Source organism: Phalaenopsis equestris, unplaced genomic scaffold (genome assembly GCF_001263595.1).
Source record: "Phalaenopsis equestris unplaced genomic scaffold, ASM126359v1 Scaffold000137, whole genome shotgun sequence".
NCBI lineage: Eukaryota > Viridiplantae > Streptophyta > Magnoliopsida > Asparagales > Orchidaceae > Phalaenopsis > Phalaenopsis equestris.
This window is the reverse complement of record NW_018164579.1, coordinates 1089642-1106490: the sequence shown is the minus strand read 5'-3', so window position 1 is coordinate 1106490 and position 16849 is coordinate 1089642. Positions and strand designations below refer to the sequence as shown.

The window sequence follows — 16849 nt, the reverse complement described above, 5'->3', positions numbered from 1 at the left end:
TAGTACTAATCTCATGATTGCAGATCCTTTGACGAATGAGTTGTTATCAAAGACATTTAACAAACATGTCGTGAGAATGAACATTAATTATCAAAGACATTTAACAAACATGTCGTGAGAATGAGCATTAATAAAACCCTTTATTAGCTTTATGTTCTTTGTATTTTGACACTTTAAACTCAATTTTTCTTGTTTCTGATATTTATAAATCTTATTTTTAATCGTTAGTGTACACTTTATGTTGCATGATGCTCAACAAGATTTTTTTTAATAGACATTATGGGACCATGATGATGATTCTCGTTAAGCTAAGTATGCAATTGATATTGTGATACATGGAAGGGATCGTGTCCATAAATTGATGAACAACTGCTATGATTCATATTAATTTCATACTTATTAAATAATTTATAATTTAGCCAATATAAGAAAGGATTTATCTTACATTTTGTGCGGTATGATATGCACTATTAAAATTAGGTGAGCCAAACAAGAGAATGTTAAATTTGAATTTATGGTTCACATTTATTTTAATAACTTATTTGATTTATTTTGATAACTTAAGTTATTTATTTTCTTAACTCATAATTTATGACAACTTATGATATTTATTTTTATACCTCATGATAACTTAAGTTATTTATTTTCTTATTTATTTTCTTAACTCGTTATTTATTTTCTTAACTAATAACTTATGTCATAACATATGATATTTATTTTTGTAACTCATGATAACTTAAGTTATTAATTATCTTAACTCATAACTCATGTCATAACTTATGATAACTCATGATATTAATTTTGTAACTCATGTAATCCCTAAAATGAATAGGGGTTACTAATTTATGTCATTGATTTTAATAATAAAAATCAATTAATTTATTAAATTATCATAAATCCTATTGGTTAGTAACCCCATTGATGGATGGTGGTTAAATAGAGCATAATTCAAAGAATATGTCATCTCTCTTCCTAATACACTCTATATATTTCTCTCAATCAGAAAGTACAGAAAGTTTCAAGGGATTAGAGAGAGAAAAGAGAGAGAAACTCACTCTTCAAGATCAAATTTTATTATCATGAATACATGTATATGTTACTTTATTATAGATATGTAAAAATCATGAATTTAAAAAACTTGGCTATTACGTATTTTTAGAATTTGTGTCATAAATGTTAAAGATAAATTTCTAGCAGCTACAACCCCATGTCATAAAAACAAACATCAACACAACATATACGAGAGGCGATGCTGGTCTGACCACGATCTACTCTAAACACAACTATAGTGGTGTCAAACCCAACATTAGTGTCGTGTTACTTAACAAGGATGCCTTGATTTACGTTGCATCAAAAATGGATACCAACAAGCTTCATGATTATTGGCCTTTGATATGGATCGTTAGATTGCCTTGAGATTTGTGTAGGTCATTTTTAGGCTAACACAACGTAAAATAAATAGAAAGCAAGAATAAGGTATTGTATTTGAAATTCTTTGGGGTTTTGTTTAATAGAAAATAAATGGGTGACTTTATTTTGCTTATTTGATGTAAGATGAAAACAATATATTTCATAGTAAATATTATTATGTTGAGCGCAGGACGACACAAGGCGGTGACAAGCAGGGGGTTGTGGTCAGCATTTTATATTAGGTCGTGTGTTTTGAAATTAGCCAAATTGTCTGAATACCAAATACAAGAAAAATGAACTAAGAGCCAAAATTTGAATAAAATGTCATTTTTACATTGAATTGCAATTACTTCCAAAATTTTGCATTAGAAATGCAATACACCGATGAAGTCGCTGACCAAACATCCAATGCGTGGTCACACTACCTGAAAAATCATATAGAGTTAATGAATTTTAATTTATTTGTTAAAGTCTTAAAAAGGAATAATTATTTTTAATATCATAAATTTGAACCATATAACTTATAATTTATCATTCTTTATTAAGAAAATTGATTAAGCCAACTCAAATAAAAGTTTTAGCATTTTTTAAATTAAATTGTAATTATTCTGACCAAATTTTCGTATTAAGAACGTAGACTTTGAGCAACATTTTATGCCTAATTATTTTGAGGCTATGTATGTTTTTTGAAACAAATTTGGCACAAAATTCATGTGTATGTATATACACAACATCTAAACTTCATTTTTTATGGTTATACAACTAAAAATTTTAAATTCACATAAAAATATTCTTATTTCAGTTTTTTTAAATACACCTTTTCACATTATACGATAAAAAATGTGTCAGCGCTTATCCTGAAAAGATCCAACTGTCAATTTAAATTCACATAAAAATATTCTTATTTCAGTTTTCTTAAATACACCTTTTCACTAAGAGATAAAACATGACTCGTGGGTCCACCGACATATGACAAAGAGGCCAAATTATCAGGTTCGATGTAGTCATCTGAGTCAAGGTTGATGGCTGATCGAGCTAGGGGAAGGAAAAAGAAAATGATCTGAGTCCAAACCAATCTAACTAAAACAAGACAAATAAGCATATAAGCTAACCAATACAAAAAAAACCGAGTAAAGGCATCGACCTACCTTTTGATAGATACGACTCTAGTAAAGAATCCAATTCTTCATTATTACTAATAGTCCCAACGACGCCCTAAGGCTCCTCATTAGGAACCAAGAATTGACAAGACAATATAGCCCTATAATCATTCCACTTAAAACCTTCGTCTAGGAACGAGCTACGATGATTTGCTCCATACACGATAGCCTAGTTTGTTAATTCTACCGACATAAACTACTCATCCAAGGATTGAGGATCAACGACAAAACTAGATCAAATGATCGTCAAAGTCTAGTCGATAGAGTCATTCATGTCGACTTGAAGTTAATCAAGCTTAGCCAGCCAGTAGCACCGCTCAACCTACCCGACTGGATTGGCCTCACCGAGCCGAAGTCTTGTTAGCCAAGCTGATCGAGCCAAATAGCACCCATACCATAAACTCATATATAAAAAAAAAACCCATAACAACTCGTGTAACTTCAATTAAAATAGGGGCAAAAATGTAATCTCACTGTGTACTACCTTCGTCCTTATAAACAAAGAGATTATTTTATAAATAAAAGGTTAGAGAAGCTGTTTTAATGTTCACCATTGTTCCTTTTCTCTCACGCTCTCTTTCTGATGCTATATTTCTTGTGTGTGATTCACGAACAAATCAAAATTAAACATAAATATAGATAAAATAACATTTGAAGTTCATGGAATAGATATGTAAATAAATAGGAAGTAGGTGACATTTATGTAAATCTTTCTAAACTTAGAAGAAGAAAAAATTAAGCTTACTTGGACATTTATGTAAATCTTTCTAAACTTAGAAGAAGATTACTTAATATAAAATAAGAAAAAAATTAAGCCGGTCTTAATGGTAATATATGTTGAATTTCTCACAATAATTAATATTATTTACAAATTAAAATTGCTGACAAGCGACAGTAAACTGAATGAAGAGGTTCAAAACGGAATTCGCAAAAATAAAGGGAAAGCTAACGGATCGATTTTTTATTCTCACGCTCATTCTCCAAAGCTTATATAGTTGTATAAACAAGATGACAAACGTCATTAGAAATCCGGAGTGACGATATACAACTAGGTTAATCCCTACGCGGCGGTCCTATAAAATTCCTGTGCGGGCGCCACCATCCCCGTCCACTCTGGTCACTGAGTAGTTGCCATCTCCCAGCCTCCTCCCTTCCTCTCTCCTCTCTCTCTCTCTCTGTCTCTCTCTCTCTTATGCTTCATGTGAAGCCCCGGCAAAGAGAGCGAAAGAGAGATAAGGTCAGTGTCTGCTCATGGCAAAGTGGTTTTCAGAATTTATTATGTTCAGGTGGCGGTTTACCTTGCTCATCTTCCTCTCTCCTCCCCGCCACACAAAAGAGGTCCAGATTCCTGCCATGGATTATGCTAGGTTCTTAAAGCCGGGTTTCATGGCAAAGTTCTAAGCTTTCCCCTGAACAATTCACAGTAAGGTTTTTTTCTGTTCCCCCTCTTCTTCCTTTTGATTGCCCTGTCTGAATCCTTGAACTTTTTTGTACTTTTGGCAAGGTTTTGGAATGGGGTTGAATCGGATTTTTGTTATGGTTTGAGAAGTTTGTAGGTTGGAATGAGAGGGACACCATGAATGCTACAAAACCTGGAAATTTGGTATCTCGCACCTGTTTCAAGCCGAGAAAGTTGGGTCTTTTAGGTTTTGAATATGACCAGGGCCATCCGCCATGGATTTGTGAAGGATGACTCTGGTTCTGTTGGCGCTTTACACGCAGAGGATCATGAAACCATAAGTCAGCATCTTCGGAATCACGTTCACCTCACAAACTGCATCCATCTCAAGAACCATATGCATCGCCATAGCCCAATTCAGGCGGAGAGGTCTCTCATGAGGGACCTTGTTGTTCTTCAGAGGTCAAAGTCTCTCCGAGACCCCTCCACCAGTCCTCCACCCTTTCTTTCCCCTTTTGTTATCGCCACATTGGTGAAGAGATCAGGAAAGGATGCCGGAGTTCAGAATGGGAGAAGGTCTATTGGTGTTGATGTGGTTGGGGAGGTCAATCGGTTATCTGTCAATCATCCAAAGGCTGCTGTTTTGTCCTCCTACAATGTTACTGCAGTAGGAACAAGTGGTGATCACAGTGCTGGCAAGGAATGCAGGGATGAAGAATTGAGAAAGGGAGAAGATGGCAGCAGATTTAAGCAAGGAGAGAAGGCATCTCATTCTAACCTTGTGAATAATCCTAGACTCAAGACGCTCTCGGAGCAATTGGAAGAAATCCCCAGTCAGAGCGATAATGAGATCAGGAAACCTCCACTCCAGTCCCAGCACAGAGGCCGACGGGGAGGTGGAGACAAAAGAAGTAAAGATTTTAAGACAAGTGGGTTTAGTAGAACGAAGAGGAGAAAGTCCAGAGGCTTAAGAAGGACTCATGGTTCAGTAGATTTAAGAGGTGGTAGAGTGCACAATGACATGTCTGTTGCTTCAACATCGCTTGCACATCACAAATGTTTTTTGGGAGAAGAAGAGGAAGATCAGGAGAATGGTGAGGTAGATGTCACTCAAGCTCCAAGCCATGGCTGTGGGATTCCATGGAACTGGTCAAGGATACATCATAGGGGTAAGACATTTTTAGATATTGCAGGGAGAAGCTTGTCTTGTGGGTTGTCTGAGTCAAGTTTGAGGAAAGATGGAGGTTCTGTTCAACAAAGCCTGAAGGAGAAGGATAACTCGAGACTGCCTGTTACATCTCAACTATTGACTTCATCAACTGGATCTGATTCAGAGGCCCTTCCATTCTTATTAGATCCATCTGGATCACCAGAAGGTAATTTAAGTCCCCACGAACTTTGCATTTATGCTAATAATAACTGTCACGAATTAGATTCAGACCTTATATCAGAAGCAAGATCAGGCAATCAACACAGCTCTAGAGGATATTGCAGAAGAAGGCATCAAAATCTTACGCAGAAGTATATGCCCAAAACATTTAAAGATCTTGTGGGACAAAGCTTGGTAGTCCAGGCTCTTTCTAATGCTGTCTTAAGGAGAAAAGTTGGGTTGATTTATGTCTTCTATGGGCCTCATGGGACTGGTAAAACTTCCTGTGCTCATGTTTTTGCTAAAGCTCTGAATTGCCAATCTACTGAACATTCTAAACCATGTGATGTATGTACGTCATGTATGTCACACAATTTGAGGAAGAGTAGAAATTTGGTTGAAGTGGAAGCAGTTAGCACATTTGACACTGGGAGAATTACAGATGCTCTAAATAATGTTATGTTATCCACATCAACATCCCAATACAAAGTTTTCATTGTTGATGTTTGTGATAATTTGCCACCAGATTTTTGGATGGCAATCACAAAGGTTGCTCATCATGCGCCGCGTCACGTGGTTTTTATCCTTATTAGCTCTTCTCTTGATCATTTGCCTCATCAAATCATATCTAGGTGTCAGAAGTTCTATTTTCCAAAAGTCAAGGAGTCAGATATAATTATTACTTTGCAGCAGATATCAACTAATGAGGGCCTAGAAATTGATAAAGATGCATTGAAACTTATTGCTTCACGATCAGATGGATCCTTAAGAGATGCAGAGATGACTCTTGATCAGCTTAGTTTGCTTGGACAAAGAATTTCTCTTCCTCTTGTTCAGGAACTTGTAAGTACTTTATGGATCGTTCATTTTGTCTCTTCTAGCAGACCATTAAGAGTTGTATATCTATTTTTATTTTTTTTGTGATAAATTCTTTGTGAAATTTATTTGACTCAAGCTCATTTGACTAAGAAGTTTCTTAAGATTTTGTTTCTGTTACTTGTGAAATTTGTTGTTACTCAACATGAATCAATAGTAAATTCTTGAACTACGCAGCATAATGAAAATGGTAATTTGCTTTGTTTCTTATGTTGCTCATGATACTACTGTATGAAAGTTTCTGTATCCTTGTTTACAATATATCATAACGAAACTTGTGCACTACCATTCTTCTACTACAACATCTTCCTCGTACCCTTGCCTAACAAAGGAGATAATGAGAGTCGATGGCTTAGAGGAAATTAGAAAAAATTGAATGGTCAATTATTATTCAATAAATCAATATAGCTTGAAGTGTCCTTACTAATAATGATGATTTTAGGGGTTCAAGCAACAAATACACATAAAAAAGGAAGAAAATATACCCTAACAAAAAATATGATAGGAAATATACCTATTTAAAAAAATCTAAATGCTCTTTAAATACCAAATGCTATATAAAGCAAGGGAATATTTAGGTTTTGTTTGGGGCAGCGATGCGGTGACAGTGCGGTGCCGCACTATAGTTTTTTTTGTTTGACAAAACTGTATTTTGTCTGTTTTTCAAAAGTTGTAATTAAAAGCTGTGTTTTGCCACCATACTTGACTAAAGTGTGGTGGCTGCTACAAAGTTGCGGTCTGATTTTAATTTTTTTTTTTTTCATAATTGACACCATAGTTTTTTGAATTGCTTCTTTTGAAGCAACTTCATAACTGCTTCTTCAAATGGTTGGAGTTGCCCCCAAAAAGATCCTTAATTAATTATGATTTCAATGTCAAACATAAGTTTGGAGTAGATTGCCAGCTTGTCTAATATGTGAAGAATTCTCTTTTAGATGCAATCTTCTAAAAAATAAGAGCGAATGCGCTGAAAATTGTTATGAGTCACCTATTTCTCATTTTTATGTGTAATTGCATTTCCATCAAATGATATAATATTGTCGGTCTAAAGGGCTCAATATAACCTCATCAAAGAAAGTCCCTTTACTGATTGGGGCTAAGGCTGGTGGAAAAACTTGAGCTTATGTTGTTGTAGTATGTATGAACTCCATTCTTAAAGATGCTTGAAACTTTGAAATGTCTCTATATGTCATTATGCCCTTAATATTAAAAGTGAGACTGATATCTATATGAACATGAAGATCAATGATATGTTCATTTGATCTAAACTTTCTTGGTATTTTATAGGGGTTTGAGGTTTAGACATGTAGTTTCTTAAATTTGTAAAATAGGAAGTGTGAATAGCAATTAGCACTTTAAAACTCTCATTATATTCTCATAGTTTCCTACGATCTTCATCATTATATTATGATATTTTAAATTTCAAATAAATTTATGCTTTTATATCATAATGAAATTTATGCCCATGATCAATAAATAACACAACATAATCTAATTATTCATGCACTTGTATGGCTTGAGATTTATAAGATTTTTAGGCATACAACCTATGCATCACTTCGAAGGGTCTTTCTAGTATTACCGTCGATAAAGCTATTGTATGTAAATTTAGCCTCGAGTAATAATGATTGGCAAAATTTTAAAATTTTGCCAATAATAGCTTTGTATCAAAATATTTTTTAGGATAAAAAGAAGAAGAAAAATATTTTTATCCTAAAAATATTTTGATTAATTTTTATCAAACTTAACTGATCAATCTTTTATCTTTTTTCGATATGGTGATAGTGGGGAGACTAATTTGGTAAATAATTTGTTTAAAAGACAACTTGGCCACATAGGAGGCATCCACAATCTTAGAATTAGGAATTAAATGTGCCATTTTTTGAAAACCTATCTGTAGCCACTACTATGAAATTATGTCCATGTAAATCTTTGCTAATGTTTGCTGCCATGTATTAGGCATATAAATGGATAATATAGTGCCGAAATTTGCTTAAAAATTTCCCTTTTTGATGAGTTTGACACTAGCTTACTGTTCTAGCGACATTCTTCCTAAGTAAATGCCAACAAAATCTTTCGTCTATCAAACACATGGCCTTCACTCATTCTTCATGACAAACTATTCCTCCATGAAATGCATAGTTTTGATCCTATAATTAAGAATTCATCAAGCATTGTGTAATGTGAAGTCGACAAAATTTGATCTTCTATTACATCAAGATAGATCAGATGAAATCATGGCATATTGTATACTCATATTTTATTTTCTAAAACCTTGAAACTTGTACAATCATAGTGCTAAACAATATAAAAACTCTACATAGGTGTCTTTGGAATGTTGACGGCGGTTTTTATCTGTCCTATTCATGGCATATCAAATATTTTCAAAATATCTTTGTCTAACTGGTTGCTAAGTTGGAAAATGTTCTTTAAAATGTCTCCCTTTTTTGTAATTTTTATAAGAATTGATGTTAAAATTCTTTGTTTTCATAGAAGCTAAATTTGTTTATTTGCATTATCCAGGTTGGTTTAGTTTCAGATGAGAAACTGGTAGACTTGCTTGATGTGGCATTATCGGCAAACACAGTTGATACTATAAAAAATTTGAGAGAAATCATTGAAGCTGGAGTTGAACCCATCGCACTCATGTCACAACTTGCAACATTGATTACTGATATACTCGCAGGAAGTCATGTATTTACACGAGAAAGACCACGAAGAAAGTTTTTTCACCGCCAAACTAGTGAGTCGATCCAACCATGGTGTGAAGTAATGATAGAAGAATGATAGTGAGTCGATCCAACCATGGTGTGAAGTAATGATGGAAGAATGAAAGATTTACATACTTACCACTCAATTTTATGTATTTACTATATAATATCTAAACTTCAAGTTTTACATACATGCCACTTACATATGCATGAAAATGTGTATTTCACTTTGTAAAAATTAAAATGGTGATATTTTTATGTGATATGAAAGATATATGAAAGATTTGGGCGGTTTTATTGTTTAAAGTAAAGGTTAGATATTTGATAGGTAAATACATAGGAATTGGGTGGTATGTATGTAAATGCACCAATAAGAATGTAAAAAAAAACTTTTAAAAATAAACCAACTTAATGAATTGATTCCTTTTTTCAGTAAATAAGGCATCAGGGACATCAAATTCCTCTTACAACCCCTCTATTTAATGGAATTCCTGTTTTGTTCGTTAAAATTCAATTCTTACATATATGCCGCCTAAACTTCAAGTGTTACATGCATGCCACCTTATCTATGCATGATAAGATATATTTCACTCTTTAAATGTTAAAATGATGGTATCTTTTTAGTTATATGAAGGATTTGGGTTGCGTAAATGTAAAAAATGAATTGGTTGGTATATATATGTAAATGTCCCAAGAAAAATTTAAAAAATAGTTCAACTTATTGAATTAACGCCTTGTTTTCAATGCACAAGTCATCAGGGCCACCAATTCCTTTTACAACTCTCTATTTAATGGAATTACTGCTTTGTTCTCTGTCAAACACACTTTATATATTCATATTTTTTTGATTTAATGTCAGTATCAAAGGAAGATATGGAGAAACTACGCCAAGCATTGAGAACTCTCTCCGAAGCTGAAAAAAATTTGCGGCTTTCAAATGACAAATTAACTTGGGTTACGGCCGCTTTGTTACAAATCATTCCGGATCAACAGTACGCACCCAGATCATCTATTGATGCTCATTCGAGCCATACTCCATTACTCATTAACGGTACCGACAAGCAAATAGAAGCGAGGAATGCCATTAATGGTGAAGATGAAGCATGTTATAGTGAAGACGAAATAAAGAGGAACTTAGGAGTTGATAGTCTGAGACATAAAGGACTTAAAAATGCTATGAAAGCTAACATTAAGAGTCCAAATGGGAAGGATGACTCCATTAGAGAAAATTTGAGCTCTAATTTTGGAAGAAGATGGAGAGATTATGGAAAAATATGGGAAGAAGTTATTGAAAATGTTCAATCTGATGCGCTTAAACAGTTTCTATGTCAGGAAGGAAGGTTGAATTCGATCCGCACGGGTTCTGGTATGATCTCACTCTCTTTAAACATTTAGGCTCTCTCTTTTAGTTTGAGATAAAATGGCTGCCTTGAATTTTCTTTCTATTCAAAAAAAAAAAAAAAAATTCAAGCTTTCCGTCTATTTTATAGTGGTTCTTTTACAGACATACCACCCAATTAGTATGTTTTCGCATATAAGCTTTGCCTCCCGAATCTTTCATATCAAATTAAAAATATTAACCCAATTAGTATGTTTTCGCATATAAGCTTTGCCTTTTGCATTTATACCACCCGAATCTTTCATATCAAATTAAAAATATTGCCATTTTAACTTTTAAAAAGTAAAATACATCTTTTCATGCATAGATAAGAATGGTGTGTATGTAATAATTAAAGTATAGGTGTTAGATATGTAAATACAGGAACTGAGCGGTATGTATGTAAACATTGCTTATTCTTATGGGGATTATGGAGTCTGAATCTCATTACAATTTTGATAAAAGAAGCTGTTTTTCTTTCAGTTGCAGCTCCTATTATGCAACTGGTGTTTACATCACCTGTGAATTATGGAGTTTAGGTGTTAGATATGTAAATTCATAAGAATTGTGTAGTATGTATGTAAATCTTCCTTATTTTTATGCAATTGTGTGGTATGTATGTAAATCTTCCTTATTTTTATGGGAATTATGGAGTCTGAATCTCATTAAAATTTTGATGAAAAATCTGTTTTTCTTACAACTGCAGCTCCTATCGTGCAACTGGTCTTTATGTCACCTGCGAGCAAATCCAAAGCTGAAAAATTTAGAGGACAAATTTTGCAAGCACTTGAGTTCGTTTTTCGTACCAGTGTGATACTTGAAATCAGATGCTACCCTCGGATAGATGCAAGACAAGGTGCTCGAGTTTTTGATGATTTGGACGAACCCAATAATATTTCTTCGAGAATGACCGCTATTCAACACTCCATATCTAATCATAACTCTCACTCTCCACAGTCCGAAAGCCTTCTGAGGCGGATGCCTCACGAAAATGCCCAAAGAGGAAGCGGTTCTCGCCTTGCCGACGAACTACAATTTGATTATCTTGCCATGGAAAGAGGTACAATAATCAAGCTGTTCACATCTCAAAAACATTGTTGAATGATTTTTTCGAACTAACGAATATCATTGCAGATCGGAAGGGTAAAGGGCCAGAATGTGTGAAGGCCGGAGTGGGATCTTCTTCACAAAAACACGAAGACAGTGCTAATTTATGTGGAAGAATGGGTTATGAGGAGCGAAATCATAGTAAAAGCTTGGTCAAAGGTAAAGTTTCACTTGCTCATGTGATTCAACAAGCAGAAGGTTGTGCAAACCATGGTGGTTGGTCGAAGCAAAGAGCGATTTCCATTGCTGAGAAACTTGAACAAGAAAATATGTGAGTTCTTCGTAACCATGCATTGAAATTTTAATTTTAACAAACTTAAAATAAAACAAAAAGCTCTTCCAACAGATTAAAATCTCATTTTAATGTAATCTTGGCTTATGACAACTATGAAAAATCATTAATTTTTTTCTTTTGCATGATGTTGCATTGGATTTGTAGCTATTACTTAACCAAATTAAATGCACTTAAATTGGTAATTATTTAAAAATATCGCAAGTTTAGGACTCCGTAATTCCTTCTACATCGGATTTCTCCCTCATATGTAACAAAAATGATTAAGTTTCTTTATTTAATCCTTCTACATCGGATTTCTCCCTCATATGTAACAAAGATGATTAAGTTTCTTTATTTATTTATCTATCTACTCTTATGTATTAAGTATTGTTTTATTGTCAGAGAGTACAATCACAGCGAAGGAAAAGTAATTTATTCCTGTCTTAAACATGGTGCATATTTCAGGGCTGGTTAAACGTTCCCAAACATAAAAAATGCAATTAAAAGAAGGATTTACATACATACCACTCAACTCTTATGCAGTTACATATTTATCACCTAAATTTCAATTTTTACATGCATGCCACCTTACCTTTGTATAAAAAGATGTATTTGACTTCTTAAAAGTTAAACTAGTGGTACAATGAAAGATTTGTGTGGTAGAACTGTAGAAAGTCAAGTTTAGTTGTTAGATATGCAAATGCAAAAAAAATTTGATGGAATGCATGTAATTGAAATAAGTTCTACAGAATAGGTTGCTTGTGGATGACTTCATGGTCATCAAATAATTAGGATTTGATTTTCCTATTACTAATATCCCAATAAATATAAAGAAATAATATACAAAATATTTCTGAGTGTCGGTGTTCGAATATTGTTTCCTCGAAAGTAGAAGCATTAAATTTTCAAATTTTTGTTAAAAAAAAATACCATTAAACTATATCCTTCCATACACTTATGCAAGTCGCCTAGGCCTAGCAATTGAGATCTTTGTCTTCCAACCAAGACATCCTGGATTATAGGTCTTGTATATGTGGTATTCGTGTATTTGGGTGTGCGTGGAAAAAAAAACCTACTGTACACTTGACTTCTCAAGCTTTTAAAGTGTTTGCATTATATTTCACTTGGTAGATGTTTTAAATCATTTTATTTTAAGCAGAGTTAGCCAACAACCGCACATCTAGAAGCATGAAGTTGAGTGATATATGATATTTCAGGAATTTTTAAATGCAAATCTGGAAAGGGATGCCCAACTAAACATGCCAAACATCACTTCTGTTGGAAATTAGAAAACACATAAAAACTTGCTCTGATTATGAAAATTCCAAGAAATATGAGTGATAAAAAACCAAAATGTTGTTTAGATTGTAGTAGACTAGATAAAATCTCAATCACAAATGATAATACATAACTTAAAAAAAAATAGAGAGAAATGCAGGAGAAAACTCACTAGATCCTCATGCCATTAAATGGAGAAAGTTTCATCTTGAAGTTTTCATAATCGGCAGAAAAACTTACATCCAACAATGCACACAAATTTCATGGAAAATCTAAATTTTATTATACCATAGATTGGAACTTTAAATCTCTAAGTTTGAGAGGGAATCTAATTTTGTTAAATTATACACAGAAATTTCACATGTTTAAATTTCAGAGGGAATCCAAATGTTATAAACCATTGATTGCAATTCTACTTGTTCTAAAGGTCCTATTTATAATAGAAGACTTAAAACTAGTAGTTTTTTAGAATCCTCATAACTTGGCTAAAATCTGAACTTTCCAACCATAATTCCATTTCCTAAAAAAATCATAATTCCTAAAATACTCAATTCTATAAATAGCTAAATTTGGATCCTTATATTGCACATTGAAGGAACAAAAAGCAGTTTCTGACTTTACCTACATTAGCAGGATATTACACTACAAAAGAATAACAGTTACGCGGACATTTACATAATAACTCAACAACCCAAATCAGTGACTGAAGCTATAGCAGCGTAGTTAACAACTTTTGATGGTAGCTATGGTAAAAAACATAAGACATCATATACAATAACTTCGTAAATGAGTGTTAATTTCTCTAAAATATGATTGCATATCATCGCAATTAATGATTTTGAGCTTCAAGGTTCATTGTTTACTTTTGTGATTTGAGATTTGGAAGGCTTTTAATCTTTTGCATCTTGTTGTATAGTTTGTGATATGCACGACTTAAAAAAAAATTGGCCGCAACGAATTGTTTAGTTGATCTTTTGTCAAATAGATCTAGACATAACTATTGCACTTCAAAATAATCCGTGAGTTGTCACAAGTTTTTTCATTAAATACATTGAAGAACGAAGAAATATTAGATTTCTTAAAATTTCTAATTCATAAGCATTTTTTTTAATGGCATAGTATGATTTTATGTAGTCTGTCTTTCTAATATTTTATTTCTTAAAGTTCCCTGTAGGAAAACTTTCTGGATATATATAGACTTATGATTTCTATAATTAATGGCCAATTCTTCGCCAAAATGCAAAATTGCATAAATCACTATAATGTTACGAGGCAGAAAATGAAAAATGCTAAAATAGTACTATGATTTGCAAGGTATGTTAATGATGACATATAACCAACTCCTAAAAAATGGGAAAAATTAAAAACAATCATTGAGTAATAAAATATTATATCTATATGGATGGATAATCTTTTTAAAGAAAACTAACTTAAAAGCCTTATAGATCAGCTTTGATAAAGTATGTACTTATATGTTTGACCAAATAAATGGCGCAGTAAATTTTTTGTTATTTTAAAATGATTATCATTAACATGTTGTTTAAAATATTATCGTAAATTGTCTTCCTTTATGATTCTATTTTTATGAATTGAGAGTCAGAAAACTAAAATTTACAAATAAAATTAATTTTTGTTTGATTATTAGAGATAATTTTATTGGAAACTTTATCAATTGGTAAGTTAACTTGTCCAGTTAATTCATCAACTACAGTTGACATGATTTATTTTACTTTTGCATTCACCCCGAGCTTCAAAGTTTGTTATAAGTTCATGTTTAGATAGAAAAGTCAACCCTCTCCTTTTCTTCTTTCATCAAGCTTATAAGAAATGCAAAATGGAGGAAGTTTTCAGAGGTTGCCTTGATAGCAAATTTTATGAACTTTTTGAGATTTTTAAAATAGTTGATATGGTAATGATACAAGAGTATCAATGAAAAAATTTTAAGGTATTTTTTTTCACATATATCTTTTACTATTCTTCTTCTGTTTGTTTTTCATAACGCCATCTATTATTGTTAATTCATTTATATTCACTTAGTTATATGGCATGAAATCATGCAGAAGAAAAGTAATTCATAGAATTACAAACCTAGCTTTCATGGCATGAAATTAAACTATTAGATGTAAATATTAAGATGGAGGTCATAAGCTACCCGTCAGTTACCCATTTAAAAACTATTAGATGTAAATATTAAGATGGAGGTCATAAGCTACCCGTCAGTTACCCATTTAAGCATGTTGGTTTAGTATAATAATTCACTTTTCGTGTAATTCTAAAGTTTGTGATAAGGTAGTGAAATGTAAAAGTAGCTTTGTTCTACATATTGCATGGATATATTTCCATTTCTGTGATTATTTTCTTATGATTTTAAATTCGAGAACTAGATGGTAACACAGTAGAATGCTGGCTATCACAGACAGCAGAGCCATTTGGGGCACAAATGGAATGTTTAGCATATCATAGATTAATTTATAGCACTTCATAATGATTGTAAAATACAGCTTATAATTTCAGTTTTGTTTTCATATTATAGGTGGCCTCAAAATAATTAAATTGCATAGTTTCTAAAAATGATAGCTCACTTAAATTGGTAAGATAATAGGAGTTATAGTCTTTTTAAACTCCTTGAAATAAATTTACAGTTTATTTAAGCAAAGTGTCAAGTAATGATAACTCATAGGCATTATTTTTTTGTTGTTCTTGAAATGTTTTACATTGTTTTGTTTAAAATATTTCAACGTATTATTTGTGTTCATAAGATAATATTGATTTTACAGGAGATTAGAATCTCGATCAAGAAGTTTGCTATGCTGGAAAGTTCCAAGAGTCGCTCGATCAAAGGTAATTTATTACCATTTTATGCTTTACTTTAACCAAGAAACATGAAAAATTCTCTTAAGCATGAAATCATTGTGCTTTGTCAATCAATGGATGGCTAAAAAGCAATATATGCCCTCAATTCAACAACACTTAGATTTTCATTTTGAAAACTTGGAGATCTCCTTTGTGCTAACCGAATAAAGAATACAAAATTAGAGTTTGTGCAAAAAAAATTAAAAAGGTAAAGAAAACATTACAAAGAAATGAAAGATAAGTGCAGTTCGAAAATGTTTTGGAGGGTTGTCTCAAAAGTTTAAAGCGCTCTTTTTTCTTAAGATTTGATTCATTGCAAAATTAGGTTTTTACTGAAACAGATCCAATTTTTTATCATCCTTAATAGTAATTGAAAAGTATATGATATTCTTTTTATTTTAATGTTTAGAGCTGAGAGTTTCATGAAGCAATAAATGTCTATAGTATTGTTTTTGCTTAAAAAAAAATCCATGAAGTGAAACTAGAGGTGAGGGGAATAAAAATAGAAAAGACACATCCAATTGCAAAATGAGTATCAACATTTGAAAAATATGCAAGAATCATTATTTGTGAGGAGGGAAGCATAAAAATTCTATAGCCTAAATGAAAAGATTTAGTAGGAATCCTTTCCGAAATAGCAATACGGACAAACTAACTATTTTAATGGGTAAAAGCTTGCAGATTTGAGAATGCGGAGCTAGAATATCATCATGTATTAAGAAAGTATGTAAATAATTGATTTAGAGGTCTTCGGGAGAGAGCTACCACTCGAATGAGTTATTCCTCGAATTCAACCTAAATTGGTCCAAGATTTGAAATATCATTAACTTTTAAAACGGAGCGAACCCTTTCGGTGAAGAGGCCATTTAAAAGAGGAGAAAAGAGACTTCGCTAAAAAATGAAGATTCCAACTAATCTTAAAATGATTGGGATAAAGATTTGTTAAAGGCTAATTTGAATACGAATATCTTCTTAAAGTTTGACTTTTGCATCATTATTGATATTCTAAGATATGAAAAAAAAAAAAAAAATAT

General features: G+C 32.5%; 1 protein-coding gene across 2 annotated transcripts in view; it reads left to right on the top strand.

Annotated features, from left to right (window-relative positions):
• Window positions 1-3601: 3601 nt before the first annotated feature.
• LOC110021660 (protein STICHEL-like 3) overlaps window positions 3602-16849 on the top strand; it is a 13955-nt gene continuing 707 nt past the window's right edge. The window contains exons 1-8 of one of the 2 annotated variants that reach the window (XM_020720244.1): window positions 3602-3993; window positions 4075-5345; window positions 5421-6181; window positions 8738-8957; window positions 9785-10291; window positions 11004-11363; window positions 11438-11681; window positions 15740-15803. In XM_020720244.1, coding sequence (XP_020575903.1) covers window positions 4226-5345; window positions 5421-6181; window positions 8738-8957; window positions 9785-10291; window positions 11004-11363; window positions 11438-11681; window positions 15740-15803 — 3276 coding nt within the window. In that variant the 5' untranslated portion in view covers window positions 3602-3993; window positions 4075-4225. Of the gene's footprint in view, window positions 3994-4074; window positions 6182-8737; window positions 8958-9784; window positions 10292-11003; window positions 11364-11437; window positions 11682-15739; window positions 15804-16849 lie in introns of both variants that reach the window. The other variant, XM_020720243.1, reaches the window with a different exon arrangement.